A 23,080-nucleotide genomic window follows, 5' to 3' on the forward strand; every position below is an offset into this window, starting at 1 on the left:
AGCTTGAGCGGGCAGGTGGGTCTGCCTCGCGTAGAACTGACACCCTTCGCAGGTGCGGACGATTCTAGTGGCGTCGGCCACCGCCGTCGGCCAGTAGAAACCTTGTCAGAAGGCGTTCCCAACAAGGGTTCGAGGTGCTGCGTGATGGCCGCAAGCCCCCGAGTGTATCTCTTGTAAGAGCTCCTGGCCTTCGGTGATGGAAATGCATCGCTGGAGGATGCCCGAGGGGCTGCGGTGGTAGAGCTCCTTCCCATCTCCCAGCAAGACGAAAGACTTGGCGCGCCGCGCCAACCGCCGAGCTTCGGCTTGGTCGAGGGGTAGCTCTCCTTGGTGGAGATATTGCAGGTACGGGGTCTGCCAGTTTTGATTAGGCGTGACCTCGCTCTACTCCCCCTCGACGCGCAGTGCCTCACCCTCGGGGGCCGAGGGTACCTCGGGCCGAGCCGAGGGTACCTCAGATCGTGCCGAGGGTACCTCGGACTGAGCCGAGGGTGCCTCGGGCTCGGGCGTGTCGTCGGTCTTGATGGAGGGTTGATGCAGGTCTCGGGAGAATACGTCCGGGGGAACTGTTGTTCGCCCCGAGGCTATTTTAGCCAGCTCGTTTGCAGTCTCGTTGTAGCGTCGGGCGATGTGGTTGAGCTCGAGCCCGTAGAACTTGTCTTCCAGGCGCCGAACCTCATCGCAGTAGGCTTCCATCTTCGGGTCGTGGCAGTGGGAGTTCTTCATGACTTGGTCGATGACGAGCTGCGAGTCACCGAGAGCGTCGAGGCGTCGGACCCCTAGCTCGATGGCGATTCGCAACCCGTTTACCAGAGCCTCGTACTCAGCCACGTTGTTGGACGCCGGGAAGTGGAGGCGTAGCACGTAGCGTAGGTGCTTCCCGAGGGGCGAGATGAAGAGCAGGCCCGTGCCGGCCCCCGTCTTCATCAACGACCCATCGAAAAACATGGTTCAGAGCTCCGGTTGGATCGGAGCTATCGGGAGCTGGGTGTCGACCCATTCAGCCACGAAGTCCGCCAAGACCTGGGACTTGATGGCCTTCCGAGGGGCGAACGAGATCGTCTCGCCCATGATCTCCACCGCCCACTTTGCAATTCTACCCGAGGCCTCTCGGGACTGGATGATCTCTCCCAGGGGGAAGGATGACACCACAGTCACCGGATGAGACTCGAAGTAGTGTCGCAACTTCCGCCGTGTCAGGATCACCGTGTACAGCAGCTTCTGGATTTGTGGGTAGCGGATCTTGGTCTCGGACAATACCTCACTGATGAAGTAGACTGGCCTCTGGACAGGCAACGCATGCCCTTCTTCTCGTCTCTCAACCACAATCGCGGCGCTAACCACCTGAGTGGTCGCGGCGACGTAGATCAAGAGGGCTTCTCCGGCAGCGGGGGGCACCAAGATGGGCGCGTTTGTGAGGAGCGCCTTCAGGTTTCCGAGGGCTTCCTCGGCCTCAGGGGTCCAAGCGAAGCACTTGTCCTTCCTTAAGAGGCGGTACAGAGGCAGGTCTCTTTCGCCGAGGCGCGAGATGAAACGGCTCAGAGCCGCGAGGCATCCCATGACCCTCTGTACGCCTTTCAAGTCCTTGATGGGCCCCATGCTGGTGATGGCTGCGATCTTCTCCGGGTTGGCTTTGATGCCCCGCTCGGAGACGATGAACCCCAAGAGCATGCCTCGGGGGACCCTGAAGACACACTTTTCGGGATTGAGCTTCACGCCTTTCGCCTTGAGACATCGGAATGTCACTTCAAGGTCGGAAAGGAGGTTGGAGGCCTTCCTCGTCTTGACTACGATGTCATCGACGTAGGCCTCGATCGTTCGGCCGATGTGTTCACCGAACACATGGTTCATGCATCGCTGGTACGTTGCACCCGCATTCCTCAAACCAAACGGCATGGTAACATAGCAGTACATGCCGAAGGGTGTGATGAAAGAAGTCGCGAGCTGGTCGGACTCTTTCATCCTGATCTGGTGATACCCTGAGTAGGCATTGAGGAAAGACAGGGCTTCGCACCCAGCAGTGGAATCCACGATTTGATCGATGCGAGGCAGAGGGTAGGGAACTTTCGGACATGCTTTGTTTAGACCAGTGTAGTCTACACACATCCGCCATTTCCCCCTTTCTTTCTCACAAGCACAGGGTTGGCAAGCCATTCGGGATGGAATACCTCTTTGATGAACCCTGCCGCCATTAGCTTGTGGATCTCCTCGCCTATGGCTCTGCGCTTTTCTTCGTCGAATCGGCGTAGAGGTTGCTTCACGGGTCGGGCTCCAGCTCGGATATCCAGCGAGTGCTCGGCGACTTCCCTCGGTATGCCGGGCATGTCCGAGGGACTCCACGCGAAAACGTCGGCGTTTGCGCGAAGAAAGTCGACGAGCACTGCTTCCTATTTGGGGTCGAGCTCCGAGCCGATCCAGATCTGCTTGGAGGCGTCGTTGCCGGGGTCGAGAGGGACAGACTTGACCGTCTCCGCTGGCTCGAAGTTGCCGGCGTGGCGCTTCACGTTGGGTGCCTCCCTTGAGAGGCTCTCTAGGTCGGCGATGAGGGCCTCGGACTCGGCGAGGGCCTCGGCGTACTCCACGCACTCCACGTAGCATTCGTACGCATGTCGCTACGTGGGCCCGACGGTGATGACCCCGTTGGGGCCCGACATCTTGAGTTTGAGGTAGGTGTAGTTGGGGACGACCATGAACTTGGCGTAGCATGGCCTCCCCAGCACTGCGTGGTAGGTTCCTCGAAACCCGACCACTTCGAACGTGAGGGTCTCCCTTCGAAAGTTGGAGGGCGTCCCAAAGCAGACGGGTAGATCGAGTTGTCCGAGGGGTTGGACGCGCTTCCCAGGGATGATCCCGTGGAAAGGCGCAGCGCCCGTCCGGACCGAGGACAGATCGATCCGCAGGAGCCCGAGGGTCTCGGCGTAGATGATGTTGAGGCTGCTGCCTCTGTCCATGAGGACCTTGGTGAGCCTAACGTTGCCGATGATGGGGTCGACAACGAGCGGGTATTTCCCCGGGCTCGGCACGTGGTCGGGATGGTCGGCCTGGTCGAAGGTGATGGGCTTGTCGGACCAGTCTAGGTAGACTAGCGCCGCCACCTTTACCGAGCAGACCTCCCGACGCTCTTGCTTGCGGTGCCGAGCCGAGGCGTTCGCCACTTGCCCGCCGTAGATCATGAAGCAGTCGCGGACCTTGGGGAATTCTCCTGCCTTGTGATCTTCCTTCTTAGCGTCGTCGAGGGCCTTGCCACCCTCCGCGGGTGGCCCGGCCTTGTGGAAGTGGCGTCGAAGCATGGCACACTCCTCGAGGGTGTGCTTGATGGGCCCCTAATGGTAAGGGCACGGCTCCTTGAGCATCTTGTCGAAGAGGTTGGCACCTCCGGGAGGTTTCCGAGGGTTTTTATACTCGGCGGCGGCGACAAGGTCCGCGTCGGCGGCGTCGCGTTTCGCTTGCGACTTCTTCTTGCCTTTCTTCTTGGTACCGCGCTGAGTTGACGCCTCGGGAACATCTTCCGGTGGGCGGCCCTGGGGCTGCTTGTCCTTCCGGAAGATGGCCTCAACCGCCTCCTGGCCAGAGGCAACTTGGTGGCGATGTCCATCAGCTCGCTCGCCCTGGTGGGGGTCTTGCGACCCAGCTTGCTCACCAGGTCGCGGCAGGTGGTGCCGGCGAGGAACGCGCCGATGACATCCGAATCGGTGACGTTGGGCAGCTCGGTGCGCTGCTTCGAGAATCGCCGGATGTAGTCCCGGAGAGACTCTCCCGGCTGCTGGCGGCAGCTTCAGAGATCCCAGGAGTTTCCAGGGCGCACGTACGTGCCTTGGAAATTGCCGGCGAAGGCTTGGACCAGGTCGTCCCAGTTGGAGATCTGCCCCGGAGGCAGATGCTCTAGCCAGGCTCGAGCGGTGTCGGAGAGGAACAGGGGGAGGTTGCGGATGATGAGATTATCATCGTCCGTTCCACCCAGTTGGCAGGCTAGCCGATAGTCCACGAGCCACAGTTCCGGTCTCGTCTCCCCCGAGTACTTTGTGATAGTAGTCGGGGTTCGGAACCGGGTCGGGAACGGTGCCCATCGTATGGCGCGGCTGAAAGCCTGCGGACCGGGTGGTTCGGGCGAAGGACTCCGATCCTCCCCGCTGTCATAGCGTCCCCCACGTCTGGGGTGGTAGCCTCGGCGCACCCTGTCGTTGAGGTGGGCCCGACGGCTGTGATGATGGTGCTCGTTGCCGAGGCGACCCGGGGCCGCAGGCGCTGTGTTGCGCGTGCGCCCGGTGTGGACCGAGGCTTCCCGCATGAATCGGGAAGTCGCGGCGCGATGTTCCGAGGGGTACCCCTGCCTTCAGGAGGCGGAGCTTTTGGCCCGTCGGACCGCGGCATCCTCCAGGAGATTCTTGAGCTCTCCCTGGATACGCCGCCCCTCGGTGGTTGATGGCTCCGGCATCGCGCGGAGAAGTATTGCCGCTGCGGCCAGGTTCTAGCCGACTCCACTGGAATCCGGTGGCGGCCTTACCCTGACGTCGTCGGCGATGCGGTGCTGGATGCCCTGGGGGAGATGACGCGCTTCTCCGACCGGAGGTTGGCCCACCCATTCCTGCCTGATGTCCCAGCGGATCGGCACAAGCGTTCCTGCTCCCTCGTCGAGCCTGGCCTGCATCTCGCGGATTTGCTCGAGCTGTGGATCAGGACCCCCCGCCGAAACGGGGACCACAGCTAGCTCCCGAAGGATGTCGACGCGAGGCACGGGCCTAGGGGGATCACCGTTTTCCAGCATACCAAGATGGTTGCCTTCGCCGGGACCCCCTAGATCGACGTGGAAACATTCGCGACTTGGGCCACAGTCCTCGTCGCTGAGGCTGCGGCTACCGTCGGAACAGTCGGAAAGGCAGTAATCGCATGCGGTCATGAAGTCCTGCATAGCACTGGGGTTACCAAGTCCGGAGAAATCCCAACAGAGGTCGGGCTCGCCATCTTCCTCGGACCCTGAGGGCCCGTAGGTCGAGTCGGCCGTCAGCCGGTCCCAGTGTGACCGCACACGATACCCCAGAGGGTTTGGACTCGCCTCTATGAGAGTGTCCACCGAAGCGGAGTCGCTTGGCGGGTCGAGGCCGAATCCAAAAGACGCGAGACGGGAATCGGTCGGTACCTTTTGGTCGACGGGCGGTGACGAAGTCGCGTCAGGGACTGACTGCACCGTCTTCTCAGGTACGAGGTTGACGCCCAGCAAGTCCTTCGCGAGCGTGCTGGCGTCGTTCGTTTGCTTGAGGTTGGTGTGTTGCGGGGAGATGGCGCTCGTCTTCGTCTCAGACGCGAGGCCAATGCCCGACGCGCTCTCCGTTGGGGCGCCGGCGCCGTCGACTCGCTCGACAGCCAACGAGGTGTCGCCTCCTGCTTGGCCTTGGTTGCCCTGCCTCCTCCTCCGTCGGCGGGGGAGGGGTCGGGACAAGCCCGAATGTCGTCCTTCCACCACGTGGGGAAGGCGTCGTCTATTTCCCCGCCGGCGAGCGGATTGTCGACCGCCATTATCGCTGTCGCACGGTGGGGGAAGGAGTATCATGTCGTAGCTGCCGTTGAAGGACATGAACTCAAGACTCCCGAAACGGAGCATCGTCCCGGGCTGGAGAGGTTGTTGGAGACTGCCCATCTGGAGCTTGACGGGAAGCTGTTCGTCAACACGCAGTAGGCCCCTACCTGGCGCGCCAACTGTCGGTGTTTCGAAACCCGGGGGGTCCCTGGACCTACGAGTAAATCATCGCCGCGTGCCCCAACCCAGATGGGTCGGCGCGAGGCGGAACGCGAAGGGGGGAGAAGCAGCCGAAGGGAGACAAGCGTGGGAGCGTGGAACCCGCGGCCTTCGTGTTAGCCCCGCGCCCAAGTCGGGTGCGCTTGCAGTAGGGGGTTACAAGCGTCCACGTGGGAGGGAGCGAGCGGCCTTGCGCGAGCGCCGTCCCGTCCTTCCCCGCGCGGCCAACCCTCTGTAAGAGGGCCCTGGTCCTCCCTTTTATAGGCGTAAGGAGAGGATCCAGGTGTACAATAGGGAGTGTAGTAATGCGCTAACGTGTCTAGCGGGGGAGAGCTAGCGCCCTAAGTACATGCCATCGTGGCAGCCGGAGAGGTTTTGGCACCCAGTTCGCGTGGTGTCGTGGCCGTCGGAGGAGCGCTGGAGCCTGGCGGGAGGACAGCTGTCGGGGCTGTCGCGTCCTTGCTGACGTCCTCTTGCTTCCGTAAGGGGCCTGAGAGCCGCCGTCGTCACAGGGCATGCGGGGCGCCATCATTACTCGTATAGTGGAGCGAGCCGGATGGGACGCCGGTCTTGTTCCCCGTAGCCTGAGTCAGCTTGGGGTAGGGTAATGATGGCGCTTCCTGTCGACGTGGTCGGTCCGTGCCCTAGGTTGGGCGAGGTGGAGGCCCCTCCGAGGTCGAGGTCGAGTCTGTCTTCCAAGGTCGAGGTCAAGTCCGAGCCCCCGGGTCGGACGAGGCGGAGACCGTCGGCTGAGGCCGGGGCTGAGCCCGTGTCCGAGCCCTGGGGTCGGGCGAAGCGGAGTTCGTCGTCTTCCGGGGCTGAGCCCGTGTCCGAGCCCTAGGGTCGGGCGAGGTGGAGTTTCCTATGACGCCCGAGGCCGGACTTGGCTGCTGTCAGCCTCACTCTGTCGGGTGGCTCAGCAGTCGGAGCGGCGCAGGCGGCGCTGTCCTCTTGTCAGACCGGTCAGTAGAGCGACAAAGTGACTGCGATCACTTTGGCTCTGTCGACTGGAGGGCGTGCGTCAGGATAAAGGTGTGAGGCCACCTTTGCATTAAATGCCCCTGCGATTTGGTCGGTTGGCGTGGCGATTTGGCCAAGGTTGCTTCTTGGTGAAGACTGTGCCTCGGGCGAGACGTAGATCCTCCGGGGTCGGCTGCCCTTGCCCGAGGCTGGGCTCGGGCGAGGCATGATCGCGTCCCTCGAATGGACCGATCCTTGACTTAATCGCACCCATCAGGCCTTTGCAGCTTTGTGCTGATGGAGGTTACCAACTGAGATTTAGGAGCCTTGAGGGTACCCCTAATTATGGTCCCCGACACTACTGTTCTCTGGTGCATCGGACAGTCCGGCGTGTGGCACCGGACAGTCCAGTTCCACCAGTGGCAACACTATTCTTCGTTTTTTGGACTTTCCTTGATACTTATTGATCTTCACTTGTGATCTTCGTAATGTCTTCTTTTGAGGTGTTGCTTTTCTCAATGCCTTAGTCCAAGTTACTTTTAGCATCATGTGAACTATAAACATAAACACTAGCAAACATATTAGTCCATATGTTATGTTGATCATCAAACACCAAAATCTATTGAGCCAAATGACTCAGGGACCATTTTCTTACAACGACAAATAAACACTTATCGACGAAGCAAAAATAACACACCGGTCTACTTATAGTTATATGTGCATGCATCATGCATTTGGGCATGTCCCCCTTCGCTCTCCGTTTCTCTACAATGATTACACTCGAAATCCGTGCCAACCTTCTCTCTATGCTTTCAGACTATGTCCGGCATGTCTCTTAGAAGAACAATTTATAATTGACATAAAACATCTTCACATATATGTCATGTAAAAACAGTTAAACACTAACAATGTCTGGGCACTAAACTAGCACTTAAATTGGGCAAAAATAGCATCGAACAGTAATTCATCTTCACATATAGCATATAACGTCTGGGCACTAAACTAGCACTTAAACTGGACAAAAAATAGCATCTAACAGTAATTTATCTTCACATATAGCATATAACGTAAACAAGACTAATATGTCTAAACTGGCCACTAAAAAGTAGAACTTAATCTTGGCACTAAATCTGATTTTCCTTAAAAAAAATGGCGGTTTACCGTCCAAAATAGCGATTTATTAGTCCAAAATATCGGTTGACCGACTATTTTCGTTTTTATATTTTTTCCATTTTTTAAAAATAGGACGATTTTTTGAAAAGAAAAATGGTGGTTAATCAAAACCGTGGCCTGCAAGGTTTTAGTAAATCGACCAGTTTACTGGCAAAACTGACCAGTTTTGTAAACCCTGGAGAGGTGACTGGCATCATCTGATCCAACCAATCCAGCTATATGGTCCGATCCGTCGAAATCCGATCCAACCAATACAAGGGATGATATATGTTATAGTTTTATCCACAACAATTCACCGAATAGGCGCATGCCATGATCATCATCATTTATCTAAAAGCCGACCTAACCTAAACCGTCATTTATCTAAAACCCGACCTAACCTAAACCGTGACACTGATCCGACACCACACCGGTTAAATACAAACCATGCAACTGGTCCGACGATGAGTGAGTCACCCAACACTACACGTTTACACGCTCTGGTTCATGCATAACTCATCAGTCCGATTAAAGGATACCACCGTCGTCTGCGGCTTTAGCACTTCCTGAGGAGTGAAGCGACAAAGAACACTTTTGACTGGTCGTCCCTCCCTCGTAGTCCGATCGCGGGAGATGGGAACAAACAGGGACCGGAAATCGGGACGAACGGAGTGCGAATTAATTAAGCAACCAACGAACAGATTCCATTAATTAAAGGGCACGCACTAGTTCCTGTTGCTGCAAGCCCAGCTACAGATGGACGACCATGGCGGCCTTTACATGATAGATAGCAGAGAGTAACTAGCATAGCAACGAGGAAGCTAGGCAGTTACAAGCACTTGGTCGAATCGATCGAACTGCAGAGGAACAAGAGCAGCAACACAGGACGCGCCGCCGGCCGGCGTTCCTTTCTGATCTGAGACCTCCGCGAGTCCAGACCGACGCAACATATGCTCCGCACTAGCTAGCTAGCCGGTGTAGATGTGGATGTGGAGCGCGAGCGTGAGGATGGTGAAGGCGGCGAAGAAGACGAGGGTGTGGACGAAGATGGCCTTGCCGTTGGTGTGGAAGCCGCCGAAGTCGACGTGGCGGTGGGTGCCCGGCAGCTCGCAGAGCAGGCCCGGCGAGAGCAGCACGAACAGCACCACGCCCACCACCACGGGGCCCCAGTCCGCCATGTTTGTCGAGTCGACGGTCCGATCCCCGATCTCACCAGACCAGATCACGGAGCAGAGTAGCAGGAGAGCGGGAGTGTGGAGAGGAGACTAGGAGAGGGGGAGTGTGGAGTGGTTTATGGATCTGCGGAGGAGAGACTAGACTAGAGTAGAGTACGGCAGCCGTCAGGAACCCGATGCCTTGGCCCACCGCGCACCGCCCACGGCCTACCGACGGATGGTATACTGGTAGACAACTAGACACAGACAATCCGAGCCGCATGCCCTGGGCCATGCTCACTCACACGTCCCGTCCTCGAGAGAGCGTGACGCGGCGTTGTTTGGGACTCTCTGCAGCAGTTTTATCGCTGAAAAAATAAAAATAAAAAAAAATAGATCGGCAGGGGATCAGAACATGCTGGAGCGTGGTTCAAAGTTGAAGGCGCGTAACCAACTCGTCGTCGAGGCTGCGAACAGATTAAAGGTTCTTGTTTAATCTCGTCTTTCGAATCGAGAGTATTCTTACCTTTTTTGAAAGAATAGAGGCACGAGAGTGTGCATATATTTCATTAAAATAGAAGGAGGTTCGTTACATCCGGCGTCTCGTACCGCTAATCGCATTTAGATAATCTGTCTAAACTCTTAGCCCCGACGTTAATTCAGGAGCCCATCTCCTGGCGTAGTTTCGTTCTATGCTCATGACTAATGTTTCCTTGTTTCTGGAAATTTGACCGTTCCTTTCGTTCCAAATTTCCTAAGATATCATTAGGGCTAGAGATCGGACTAATTTTACATCGTGCGCCGTGGTCGTGGTGGATGCACACCATTCTAAAGGTGTCGATGTCCGCGTGTCATCCTGTTGGGTGTAGATCCTGCTGCTTTTGTCCAAGTTGTGATTTGAGCTCATATTGTCCTCGTGTATGTGCATTCCGCTATCTTCGACATAAAGGACATATCAGACTATGCTGTCATCCTCTTCTTGCTAGCCTGTCCGTCGCCCACACTTGGTTCTGTAGGATGAGCCACAAGAAAAAACTTGCATTTTGGTGGACCCCACGCCTTCCAAATAGAAGCCATATTTGGTTCGATGCATGTTCCCAACAACTGAGCTTTGTATGCCGATGACATCGTGTACTCACCGTTTGGTGTTAGTTTCCACGTGACTTTGTCCTCCTGGCTAGGTTGTAGTTCAATAGTTTGCGCCATACTCCATAAGGCAACGATTTTCTATCATTGGTGTATGTTCAACCTACATCTCGGATTGATGTCAAGTACGGATCCAATTATTACTGTGAAAAACCTCCTCTATTGTCCAAATGTTCTTCATAGTTCTCACGAATAGATGTGGTGCAATGTCTTTCGGTGTCGCCCCTGTGCCCATGCGGAAGCCTAGAATCTTGTGTTGCAGAATAGAGAATGCGCCGCATCTGTTGTGTAAGCGCTACTGGCAAGGGCGTAGCCACATCTCCCTGACTTTGCACGCGTCCACAGCACCTCGCACGCATGCGCATGGCTCTCGGTCTTAGCCTCCGTGTCGTGAACTGTCAGGCTCCCACTTCTTCGTCACATTCGACGACACCCAAAGCCTCTACTCGTCTGTGTACACCGGCATCGTCTGCATACGACGATAGACCGCATGCGAGAGAGGACGCCTCCGTACAGTGCGAGGAGCAGTGCATAACTTGTTTTGGAGGCTCCGGCTCTAGCATCCAAATTGACTCTAGCTTCATACGCGAAGCCATTTTTCGCGCGCTATTTGGGAGGGCTCCATTAAAGAGCCGGAGCAAGAGCCGTCCGAGAGCCCTCCCAAACGGGCACTAAACCTGTACATGCATAGGAAAAAAGTTTGTTAATCAGAGCAAGCCATGAAATCATTGTCCTAGACTACCGCATAACTATAAAATGAGCCTAGTCGTCCGTGCTTTGCTTCCATTTTGCTACGAAACTCTATACCTAATGCTAATATATAAAAGAGTGGCATTCTTTTATCTGGTACAACAGTATAAGCTATGCTAGCCAAGTACTGAGATAGACAACCTAAGTGGTTGGTGAGTAGGAGATTACTTCATTTATATACGCAGCTTAAGAACTGTAGGTTACTGTTATACCCGATGGGTATCAGTAACCCGTCCGATACCTAATAGTTACAAGCACGAGTATAAATTTTTACCCGTGGATATAATCACGGATGAGTATAATTAATCCCCGCGGGTATAGTCACGGACGGATATTTACTTTACTCGATCTAAATCTGACCCGTTGCCATCCCTACTCACACAAGGAGCGTATAATTGGCCCTTGTAAATCGAGAACAAGAAGAAAAAAAACTTGTTCCATTAATCGCCAAAACGATTAAGATATATGTAACTTCTATATTGAGAGCAATGTTGAGCAAGAAAACCGCAGTGGACAGCAACATTTTGATAAGTTCCAGCACAAAAAAGGGTGTCATGAAAAAGAACCGTTTTCCAAATCGCAAAAAAAGATATGTAATTGCAGCAAAAAAAAAAAGAACCTGTCAGACAACCCATGAGCCACCCCAGCCAGGTTAGACTAGGAACGATCCTCTACAGCACCGGAACAGGCATCAGAGCCAAATCCTGGCCGTTAATCACGCTCTGGCCCACAGGTCATGGTTCATCAACCAGGTTTAAGTGCTTGCCTCCTTATCAAATCAAGGATGCAACGGTACGATCCTATAGAACAGATCCTGTTCAAGTAAGGTCGTGCTGCCAAACTCCAGAGCTAACCTTTTAAATTTGCGTTCGCTCGTATGAGCAAGCGAGGTGGTGCTAATCGGGTGCGGGACTAGCCAGCAATCCCAGCAGATCGCGTACTGGGCCGCTCCATTCCTGGTATATTGTTGCTCTCCTGTGTGTGGGCTTCAGGTCGAGAGCCTGCACCAGCTTTATCTTGTTGATGCCTCGCCTAATTGTAGTTCATTCATTATTTCATTCTTCACACAGCTCAATCATTCGGACCTTGTCTTTAGGCCAAACAATGACGTGCAGCAATGACAATGACGTGCAGTGATTTTGCAGTTAGCCACAGATTGGTAATGTCGTATTGAATCACAAAATAATTGAGATACAGACATTTCAGTAGTAGACAACGGCACCTTATCAGTATCACTAAAGGCCCATTTATTACCAGATATCTTGATGGCCATGGCGATGTAACTCGTTTCTGTTCTCTTTTTCCCTTTTGCAATTGTTTTGCCAGATGAACATAATAATGATAACAAAAAAGGGAAAAGTACAATATATTAAAGTCTCTCATAAAGGACCAAGTTTTGCCAACCGGCACTAAAGCCTGTTCGCTGTGACTTTAATCCATCGACTTTTATTTTTCTACAGTATTTTATCTTTATGTACTACATCTGCAGCAGTCTTGACTTTCACCATCTTACTAATTGTATGCAAGGGTACGCTTGAATATACTGATGTACAGAACTGCATATTCAGAAGACTGCTATAAGAATTTGCCCGACATAGATCTCAGAATATTCAAACCATATAATCCGCACCATCATTTCCTCTTATGAAGGCATCACCGTATTTATTCTTCAGCTGGCCATTGACGTATTCTTCAGTTTGCTGCATCGCAATGTTCATGTATCCATCAAGACAAGCCAGAATGCCCAAAGCCCCTACGCGCGCGTCTGCGTACACCGGCATCGTCTGCATACGACGGTAGACTGCATGCGAGAGAGGACGCCTCCATACAGTACGAGGAGCAGTGCATAGCTTGTTTTGGGGCTCCGGCTCTAGCATCCGAATCGGCTCTAGCTCCATAAGCCATTGTTCGCGCGCTGTTCCGGAGGGCTCCGTTAAAGAGCGGGAGCAAGAGCCGTCCGACAGCCCTCCCAAACGGGCACTAAACCTGTACGTGCATAGGAAAAAAAGTTTGTTAATCAGAGCAAGACATGAAATCATTGTCCTAGACTACTGCATAACTATAACATGAGCCTAGTCGGTCCGTGCTTTACTTCCATTTTGCTATGAAACTCTATACCTAATGCTAATATATAAGAGAGTGTCATTCTTTTATCTGGTACAACAGTATAAGCTATGCTAGCCAAGTACCGAGGTAGACAACCTAAGTGGTTGGTGAGTAGGAGATTACTTCATTTATATACGCAACTCAAGAATTGTAGGTTACTATTATACCCGATGGGTATCAGTAACTCGTCCGATATCCGATGGATACAGACACGAGTACAAAATTTTACCTGTGAATATAATCACAGATGAGTATACTTAATCCCCACGGATATGGTCACGGACGAATATTTACTTTGCCCGATCTGAATTTGACCTGTTGACATCCATACTCACACAAGGAGCGTATAATTGGCCCCTTGTAAATTGAGAACAAGAAGAAAAAAACTTGCTCCATTAATCGCCAAAACGATTAAGATATATGTAACTTCTATATTGAGAGCAATGTTGAGCAAGAAAACTGCAGTGGACAGCAACATTTTGATAAGTTCCAGCATAAAAAAGAAGGAACAATTGGATTTATACCATTAAAAGATCCAAACTTTAGATATATACCATGGACCCCACATGTCATTGACTCATGTGGACCCACATGTAAGTGAGATAGTAATGGTATGGATCCAAAGTGGTGATCTTTTAATGGTATGGATCCAAATTTCCAAAAAAGAACCTGTCATGAAAAAGAACTTCCAAATCGCAAAAACAAGATATCTGTAACTTCTACGTTGAGAGCAATGTTAGCAACAAAATAATAAACTGGTTTTTGATAAGTTGGAGCATACAAAAAAAGAACCTGTCAGACAACCCATGAGCCACCCTAGCTAGGTTAGAACTGGCGAGGAACGATCATCTACAGCACTGGAATAGGGCATCAGAGCCATTCCTGGCCGTTAATCACGCTCTGGCCCACAGGTCATGGTTCATCAACCAGGTTTAAGTGCTTGCCTCCTTATCAATCAAGGATGCAACGGTACGATCCTATAGAACAGATCCTGTTCAAGTAAGGTCGTGGTGCCAAGCTCCAGAGCTAAGCTTTTAAATTAGCGTTCGTTCGTCTGTGCCACCGAGGTGGTGCTAATCGGCTGCGGGACTGGCCACTGGCCAGCAATCCCAGCAGATCGTGTACTGGGCCGCTCCATTCTGGTATATCGTTGCTCTCCAGTGTGTGGGCTTCAGGTCGAGAGCCTGCACCAGCTTTATCTTATTGATGCCTCGCCTAATTGTAGTTCATTCATTCTTCACACAGCTCAATCATTCGTCCTCCTTGTCTTTAGGCCGAACAAGCCTAAAGTCTTACTGCCAACAATCACAATCAGTGCAAAATAACAGTAGGAAGGATGAAAAGCGTGCGTCGTCTTCTATCATTTAAAACTGACAACCTCGTTTTTCCGGGACGCCGAGTGGGCCGACCTGAAATCGATCCGGAATGCACCAGCGCAGCTGGGCAAGCTCGGCTCGGGCTTGGCAGGCGCCGGTGCAACCTCCGGATCAAGAAGGGCCGTTGATGCTGCCATTGCTGCGGTCGACCCACAGTCTCCAGGTCTGAAAGAAATTGTTGACTGCAGGATGTCAGTATAAATGAATGGATTCACCAAATATCTTTGTTACCTATCTATTTGTTCATCGAATTATAGAGAAATCATGGTGTAAGACTGAAGGACCATCGGTACTTTAGTATTACCGGCCGCTTGGCTCACAGTTCCTTCCACACGAGCGCGAACACCATGTCATATTGTGATGCATAAACATTAGTTAGAACGAGTTTGGAAGCAAAGTATTTCAAAACTATAATTTTTGAATAATCCTGTTTTAAGATGTTATGACACAACTGTACTATTTTTTACGTCACTCTTAGCAATACGTGTTTGATGATAAAGTATCTCAAACTATGGTATTGAGTACACATATGTAAGGCTAGTTATAGATAAAAAACTTTGGATTGGAGTGGAATTTCAAATTCTCCAAAAATATCATAGTATCTACTCATTATATCATGAGAATAACCATATTTAAAGTAAATGAATAAATAAAGGCAACCCAATAAACTATGCATCATGTTGGATATTTTGTTTGCTTGTGCATTCAAATCATAATAACAATAATAGTAGAAATAAAATAATGACTGGAGATGTAGAATTAAACCCTAAATTGAAGTTAGGGTTTGAAAATAAGAAAAAAGAGAGAAGAGAAAAAAAAGAAAGGATATAAAAATATAAATAATATATCTAAAAATATCTCCAAATTGGTACTTAATTTCATAAATATAATTTGTAATTACTAAGCCACAAGGTTTGAATTTAAATTGGAATTCAAATTGAATTTGGGAATAAGGAAAAATAAGAAAGGAAAAAAAAGAAAAGGTTAAAACGCTGCTTGGGCCGGCTTAACCTCAAATTCAGCCCATTTTCCCTTTATCACCGCGCGGCCCATCTTCGTTCCGCGAGCGCGCACCGCCTGGTGGGACCCACGACACAACCTGTTTTCCCCGCGCGCGCGGTTTCCATTCTCGCTGGCGTGTGGGCCATCCCGGCCGGCGACAGTGGTTCGCGCGCAAGACCACCGGTCACTGTGCTGCAGGCCCTACCTTGTTAGCTCTCTCTCCCTCAACAAACTCCCCGAACTCGGCGGGAGTCCGCGCTATAATCGCGAATCCGGCGACCACGACCCCTTTCCCCGACTCGTCCGTGTGGTGGATAAATGCCTCCCAGGGTCTCGGCCGCCGCGCATTACTCCCTCTCCTGGCAGTTTCCGTGAACCGTGAAGGAGCGAACGGAGTGCCGTCATGGCTGAAGCTCACGACCGCCGTCGTCGGGCTGACCCGAATCGGCGTGGGAGCTTCGCCTCACCACCCTGAGGACATCCGTAGTCTTGCCACACAAGTTTTGTGGTTAGCGAGGCGTGGATTGCTCGTCGGAGGATAGGGTCCGCCGTGCACTCGCACTCCTCCGTGGCCAACCCTCCTGTGCATGCCATCTTCGGTGAGTATTCGCCCTCCATGCTCGCGTGGTCGTCCGCTTCATTTAAAACCAGTAGAATCGGCATGGGGCGCTCGGGTTTGCCGGATTGGAGTTCGCCGGTGTTGCTTCGTCGCGTTCAGGGCGGCGCCGCCGTGCTTCGGTGAGGGAGGTAGATGACTAGTTCTGGGTCGTGGATGATCAGATGGACGGCTGTGATTCTGCGCGCTTAATGATTCGCGATGACGAATTCGAACCGTCCGATCTGATCGGGCGGATTAGAACGACTCAGGGGTAATAAAATCGGCGCCGTAGACTTCAGATCCAAAGGTCGGCGTTGCGTACCGCTTCATCACTTTTGCGGTTTGGTCCGAACCATCAACTCGGGATCGAACGGCGGTGAGCGCGCACCGATTCATAATCTCGCCGATCTAATCATAATCGTTCAATCGTGATCTGGCGGCCAGAAACTAAAGATACCCTTTTGACCATGGCAAAATTATTAAAGAGTCCCTGGATGTGTTAATAATTGACCCACAGTCCGCGCAGTGGCGCTCTGTGTCTCGGGTTTCTTACCCCGAGGTCCCTGTGCTTTCCAGAAATGGAGGTCGAGTCCAGAGGATTAGAAAATCAGAGAAATTAAATTAGAAATAGATTTTTAATATTAAATTAATTGCAGAAACTTGTTTAATTAATAGAAAATGCATATAAACTTCAAATTGGTCCATTTCAGTTCCTAAATTTTTGTAATATTATTTTCTATCCATTTGTGCCACTGTTTTGGCATGAAAACACATTAAAATTCATCTAGTACTTGATCATGTATTAAATACACAAAACATTAGAAATTTATAACTTAAAATCCATAACTCCAAAATTAATAATTCCAGTTCCTATGATCTTATTGTAATGTCTAGATTATTACTGTCTATTTTATTTACATGTGTGGTGTAATGTTAATTTTTGCTATGCTATGTATGTATTGTGTTGATGCGAGTAGACGAGCAAGCTATAGAGGATTCTGGGGTTCAGCTGGTAGAGACTGCTGAGCAGGAGCTCGTTGAAGGCAAGTTGTGCCCTTGATCACTTCTTTTACCCATTCATGTTCTTATTAATCATAATGATCTGCATAGGATAATTTTGATGGGACCCAATAGGATACCCTAGATTTTGACTATCTTTATACCTTGTTCCACCCCTGGTTTTACTACTAAAGTTTTGGGTACTTCATGCTATCGCTTTATGTGGATTTGGGTATAAAGATATTTATCACTCATTGTTATACTTTTTATTATTTGTTTATTATTATTCATGATAAGATCATTATGTTACCACAAGGGTATAATGGGACGCCCTTGGCTGATTAACTAGGAAAGCTAGTGGATGACTACCTTACCCGAAAGGGGCAAGGACAGTAGGGGAGTGGTCAGTGTAGGGAGGTCCTTGGGTTGATTTTGCTGCAATGACGGTCAGGCGAGGGATTCCTGCACTGGAGCTTCCTATAAACTGTAGCGGGTTTTCTGAAGCTAGTGGAACTTTGTAAAGGCCTCGTAGTGGTACCCTACCTCGCTTCCTTGGTAGAGGTGTATGGAGTCTGATCAACTCCGTGGCAAATGGGTAATATGACTTGTGGGTAAAGATGCGCAACCTCTGCAGAGTGTAAAACTGGTATACTAGCCGTGCTCACGGTCATGAGCGGCTCGGACACTCACATGATTAATTTATGGAACTTAAACTTAATTTGCCATTTCATTGCATCTGGGAATATTTTATTATTACTTTTATTTATATTTACTATGGTTTGGTATTTACTTACACTTAGTAACTGCTAATAAAATTTTGATCAACTTATAAAAGCAATGCTCAGCTTCAGCCCTTATTTTATTGATCAACCGTACACTTCATGAACTCCCACCTTTGGTGAGTTCATGCCACATTATTCCCCACAACTTGTTGAACGATGAACATGTGTGAGCTCACCCTTGTTGTCTCACACCCCCCACAGGAGAAGAACAGGTGGTAGAAGAGGAGTCGCCTAACACTGAGGCTTTTGGCTTGATCTAGGTGGTGTCTCCCAGTCAGCTTTCTGGCGCCAAGGATGGATTTTAGATCCTGCTATATTTATTTCTTATTTTGTAAGACTTCCGCTATGTAATAAATACTCTGATTATATTGTGACATTTATCTCTATACACTCTATTATTATATATGTTGTCTTCTTGGCGCATGTATGAGATGCACATGGCTTTGTTCCTTAAAGCTGGGTGTGACAGAAATGGTATCAAAGGAAATGTTGACTGTAGGACGAAACCTATATAGAAATGGACAAAACCCTTACCTACTTACCTTACTTTGATTCTTTCTATACTTATCTTGATCCTGTCTCACCTTCTACTGTTCTACTCTGATCATTCTTACCTTTTCTACTCTGAGACAAGATGGATTTCACACCTTGGAATCCTACATTTATGACCTTCTGAAGAGATAGGGAACCTAAGACGAAACTAAAATTATTTTCTCTATTAAAAATGTTGGTTGATTGTTCTGATGATCAATGCCTGATTTGCTTCTTTGATTGATTGAAACATTATAGTTGGGTGTTGTCGGCGTTTCGAGACCGGGGGGTCCCTAAGCCGGCGAGTGAAATGTCGCCGCGTGCCCCAGCCCAGATGGGTCGGCGCGAGGCCGAGCGCGAAGGGGGGAAGTGAGGCGGCCGGAGACAGGCGTGAGAGAGGTGGAAATCCCGCGGCCTTTGTGTTCGTCTCGCGCCCAGGTCGGGTGCGCTTGCAGTAGGGGGTTACAAGCGTCCACGCGGGAGAGGGAGCGAGCGGCCTCCCGCGAGCGCCTGTCTCGTCCTCATCCCCGCGCGGCCAACCCTCTCTAAGAGGGCCCTGGTCCTTCCTTTTATAGGCATAAGGAGAGGATCCAGGTGTACAATGGGGGGTGTAGCAGAGTGCTACGTGTCTAGCGGGGGAGAGCTAGCGCCCTAAGTACATGCCGTTGTGGCAGCCAGAGAGATTTTGGCACCCAGCTTGGTGTGATGTCGTGGCCGTCGGAGGAGCGCTGGAGCCCGGCGGAGGGACAACTGTCGGAGCTGTTGAGTCCTTGCTGACGTTCTCTTGCTTCCGTATGGGGGCTGAGAGCCGCCGTCGTCACAGTGTATGCGGGGCGCCATCATTGCCTATCTGGTGGAGCGAGCCAGATGGGACGCCGGTCTTGTTCCCTATGGGCCGAGTCAGCTTGGGGTAGGGTGATGATGGCGCCTTCGGTTGACGTGGCTGGTCTGCGCCCTAGGTTGGGCGATGTGGAAGCTCCTCCGAAGCCGAGGTTGAGTCTGTCTTCCGTGGCCGAGGTCGAGTCCGAGCCCCTGGGTCGGGCGAGGCGGAGGCCGTCGGCTGAGGCCAGGGCGGAGTCCGAGCCCTGGGGTCGGGCGAAGCGGAGCTCGTCGTCTTCTGGGGCCGAGCCCAAGTCCGAGCCCTAGGTCGGGCGGAGCGGAGTTCGTCGTCTTCCGGGACTTAGCCCGAGTCCGAGCCCTGGGTCGGGCGGAGCGGAGTTCGCCGTCTTCTGGGACTTAGCCCGAGTCCGAGCCCTGGGCCGGGCGGAGCGGAGTTCGCCGTCTTCCGGGACTTAGCCCGAGTCCGAGCCCTGGGTCGGGCGGAGCGGAGTTCGCCGTCTTCCGGGACTTAGCCCGAGTCCGAGCCCTGGGTCGGGCGGAGCGGAGTTCGCCGTCTTCCGGGACTTAGCCCGAGTCCGAGCCCTGGGTCGGGCGAAGCGGAGTTCACCATCTTCCGGGACTTAGCCCGAGTCCGAGCCATGGGTCGGGCGAAGCGGAGCTTCCTATGGTGCCTTTGGCCGGGCCTGACTGCCTGTCAGCCTCACTCTGTCAAGTGGCACCGCAGTCGGAGCGGCGCAGGCGGCGCTGTCTTTCTGTCAGACCGGTCAGTGGAGCGGCGAAGTGACGGCGGTCACTTCGGCTCTGTTGGCTGAGGGGCGCGCGTCAGGATAAAGGTGTCAGGCCACCTTTGCATTAAATGCTCCCGCGATTTGGTCGGTCGGTGCGGCGATTCGGTCAGGGTTGCTTCTTGGCGAAGACAGGGTCTCGGGCGAGCCGAAAATATGTTCGCCGCTGGAGGGGGGCCTCGGGCGAGACGGAGATCTTCCGGGGTCAGCTGCCCTTGTCCGAGGCTAGGCTCGGGCGAGACGCGATCGAGTCCCTCGAATGGACTGATCCCTGACTTAATCGCACCCATCAGGCCTTTGCAGCTTTATGCTGATGGGGGTTACCAGCTGAGAATTAGGAGCCATGAGGGTACCCCTAATTATGGTCCCCGACAGTAGCCCCCGAGCCTCGAAGGAAGTGTTAGCACTCGCTTGGAGGCTTTCGTCGCACTTTTTTGCAAGGGGACCAGCCTTTCTCGGTTGCGTTTTGTTCCGGTGGGTGCGCGCGAGCGCACCCGCCGGGTGTAGCCCCCGAGGCCTCGGAGGAGTGGTTTGACTCCTCCGAGGTCTTAATGCCTTGCGCAATGCTTCGGCTGGTCTGGTCGTTCCCTCATGCGAGCTGGTCGTAGCCCGGGTGTACGGTCGGGTCCCAAGTTCTCGGGCTGGTATGTTGACGCTGTCAACGGTTTGGCCGGAGCCAGGTTTGCGAGAGCAGCCCCCGAGCCTCTGCACAGGGCGAGAGGGCGATCAGGGACAGACTCGACTTTTTTACATACGCCCCTGCGTCGCCTTTCCGCAAGGAGGAGGGGGGAGAACACCAAGTTGCCCTCGGTGGGCGCCGAACATGGTGTCTCCGGTGAGCTGCAGGCGGGTAATCCGAGTGGACGTCCGTGCCCCGTTCGTTAGGGGTCGGCTAGGGGCCCGGAGGCGCGCCCAAAAGTACCTGCGGGTGATCTGCCGGACCCGGTCCCCTGGCGACGGGGTCCGAGGGCTCGATGCCTCCCTCTGATGGGATTCCGTTACAAGATCGTTCCCGCTGGTCTCGGAAATGTCCTAGGGTACCTCGGGAGCGTAGCCCGAGCCTTGGTTATGTATCGAACGTACCCATGGTCATCCCTCGCTCTGTGTCTGAGGCGGCTGTGAACCCTTCGGGGGCCAGCCTTCGAACCCCTGATCAGTAGTGGGCGCGAAGCCCGAGTAGCCTGAGGCGGCCGTTGAACCCTTCCGAGGGGCCGGCCTTCGAACCTCTGACCAGTAGTGGGTGTGGAGCCCACGCGCTCTGAGGCGGCTGTTGAACCCTTCCGAGGGGCCAGCCTTCGAACCTCTGATCAGTAGGGGGGCTCGGAGCCTGGTTCCTTCACGGGGAAGGATCCTTTTCGGGGTATCCCCCTTTCCCGGTCCCTGTTGCAAGAGAGATAAAGGGGAAAAAGGAAAAGGATACGAAATCGAACGACGCGGCGTACCTTTTTTGACGCGGTCATTATGGCGAAGGCGGAGCGTCGCTCGCTTCCCCTGCCAGAGACGCCGCCTGCCCCGCCGCGGAGTTAATGCGACGGGGCGAGTGGTTCGCGGGGCGGCCGTTGCGCGTGCGCGAGCCGTTCGAGGAACGGAACACGGGCACGTTGTCTTCATGCCGTGAGAGAGGGTTCTCTCGCTGCCTCCGGATGGGACGTGAGCTTGGCTGACGACGTGACCGCTGCTCCTGCCCGCCTGCCACCGCCATTACTGCCGGCCCATTTTTAGCCGCATTGATCGTCGCGCCAGGCTGGCGCTGCTGGGTTGTGCGCTGGGTCACCTCGAGTCGCGGTATTGGTTCCGCAGTCGAGGAGGCGCGGCGGTGGCGCAAGTGGCGGTGCAGCTGCATGCACGAAGCATTCGGCGCGCCGGTTGCATGACGCGTGGGCCTAGGCCTCCATGCCGGGCGTGTTGGGAGTCGGAGAAGTGCGCCCACTTGGCGCGGTTGCATGCCGCCTGCATGGCTGCCCGCCCTTTCGCCCGTTGGTCTAGGCAAAAGGTGAGAGCCGCTTGTAACCGCTGGGCGGTTGTACGCATCGCGCATGGCGGTTTGGCTTCTTCTGTTCTTGAGCCAGCTTGCATGACGTGTGGGACCCAGCCCCCGCGCCGTAGGAGGAGGGCCTTGGAGCGTGTTGGAGAAGACTCAGCCCGCGATGGCTGGGGACGCAAGTAAGGAAAGTCGCCTTTAAAAGGAGGGTGACCCCCTTAGAAGGCGACCATGTCTTCGCGCCTCCTTATGCATCGTGTCTTTCCACCTTCCAAGCCCCCGTATGGGGGATACCCGCCGTCTTTCCGCCTCGTCGTTGGAGGAACGCAACTCCGTGGGAGTTGGTACCTTTCAGCCATCGTTCGGCTTCAAGGATTTTCATCACACAGCCCGGTTGCACCCCTCCGCTGGTGGTCACCCAAAACGGTGACCTCCAGCCCCTGGATGGGGAGAGGCAAGCCGGGCTGTGATCTTGGTCCCGCCCTCAGCCTCGAGGATGTTCGTCATCCTTGCTGGGGCGGGGAGCGAGGCGAGCCGGGGCTCTACCTCCCGCGCGGGCTGGCGGTCGACCTCTTCTTCCAGCTTCTGGTGGTGGCAACCATCCTCCAGCTCTGCGGAGGAGACGTCCTCCAGCCATGCCGGGGAAGGCGAACTGTTGCTGCCCAGCTAGGATGCAACATTCCGCGCTCTTCCTCGCTTTCGAGGCGAGGACGGGAGCGAGGACCTGCCGGTGCGCTTTGGAGCGGCCCGCTCTTTGGCTTTAATAGCTGGTTCGTGTCCCTTGAGCGGGAACGCGAACGAGAGCCCTCCGGCGGCCGCGTCCGTCCTGGGACCATGGCTGCTGCTGCAGAGGTCGCTGGCGGGTCCCCCAGTGCTCGTCGCCCCGCAGGCTCCCCGGTGTGGAGGTTGTACATACCCGCGGGGACGGAACCAGAGTTCCGTCTGTAATGGCACTTCGAATGCCAGTGTTTTTGTTCATCGTGGCTGTCGAGGCCTGAACATGTATGTAATTTCGGCACGGAGCCGTGTTTTTTCCTCATTTTCGAGCATTAAGACTCGCCTGTTGGTTGTCTGAACCGCTTCACCAAGCGTGAGTCGCCTCGTGTAAAGGTGACGAGCGAGGTATCCGTATCCCGGAGGCGTAGGAGTCCCTCGGCTCGGTCAGCCTTGTTGTCCGAGGCTTC

At 53.4% G+C, this 23,080-nt stretch overlaps 1 protein-coding gene and 2 non-coding genes across 3 annotated transcripts; all 3 read right to left on the minus strand.

The window, feature by feature from the left end:
* Nucleotides 1-8,528: 8,528 nt before the first annotated feature.
* On the minus strand, nt 8,529-9,166 carry LOC100275259 (uncharacterized). Its single transcript, NM_001328111.1, has one exon. The coding sequence runs from the start codon at nt 9,022-9,024 to the stop codon at nt 8,815-8,817; it is 210 nt and encodes a 69-aa protein (NP_001315040.1). The 5' UTR covers nt 9,025-9,166; the 3' UTR covers nt 8,529-8,814.
* A 2,346-nt stretch (nt 9,167-11,512) lies between these two features.
* Nucleotides 11,513-11,728, minus strand: LOC111589474 (small nucleolar RNA U3). The gene has a single exon (XR_004849892.1). It is a non-coding gene; the product is annotated as a small nucleolar RNA U3 (small nucleolar RNA).
* A 2,063-nt stretch (nt 11,729-13,791) lies between these two features.
* Nucleotides 13,792-14,011, minus strand: LOC111589473 (small nucleolar RNA U3). The gene has a single exon (XR_004849891.1). It is a non-coding gene; the product is annotated as a small nucleolar RNA U3 (small nucleolar RNA).
* Between the last annotated feature and the right edge of the window lie 9,069 nt (nt 14,012-23,080).

Source organism: Zea mays, chromosome 5 (genome assembly GCF_902167145.1).
Source record: "Zea mays cultivar B73 chromosome 5, Zm-B73-REFERENCE-NAM-5.0, whole genome shotgun sequence".
Lineage (NCBI taxonomy): Eukaryota > Viridiplantae > Streptophyta > Magnoliopsida > Poales > Poaceae > Zea > Zea mays.

Coding starts and splice junctions, on each gene's coding strand:
- LOC100275259 (NM_001328111.1), bottom strand. CDS start 9,024: ATGGCGGACTGGGGCCCCGTGGTGGTGGGCGTGGTGCTGTTCGTGCTG.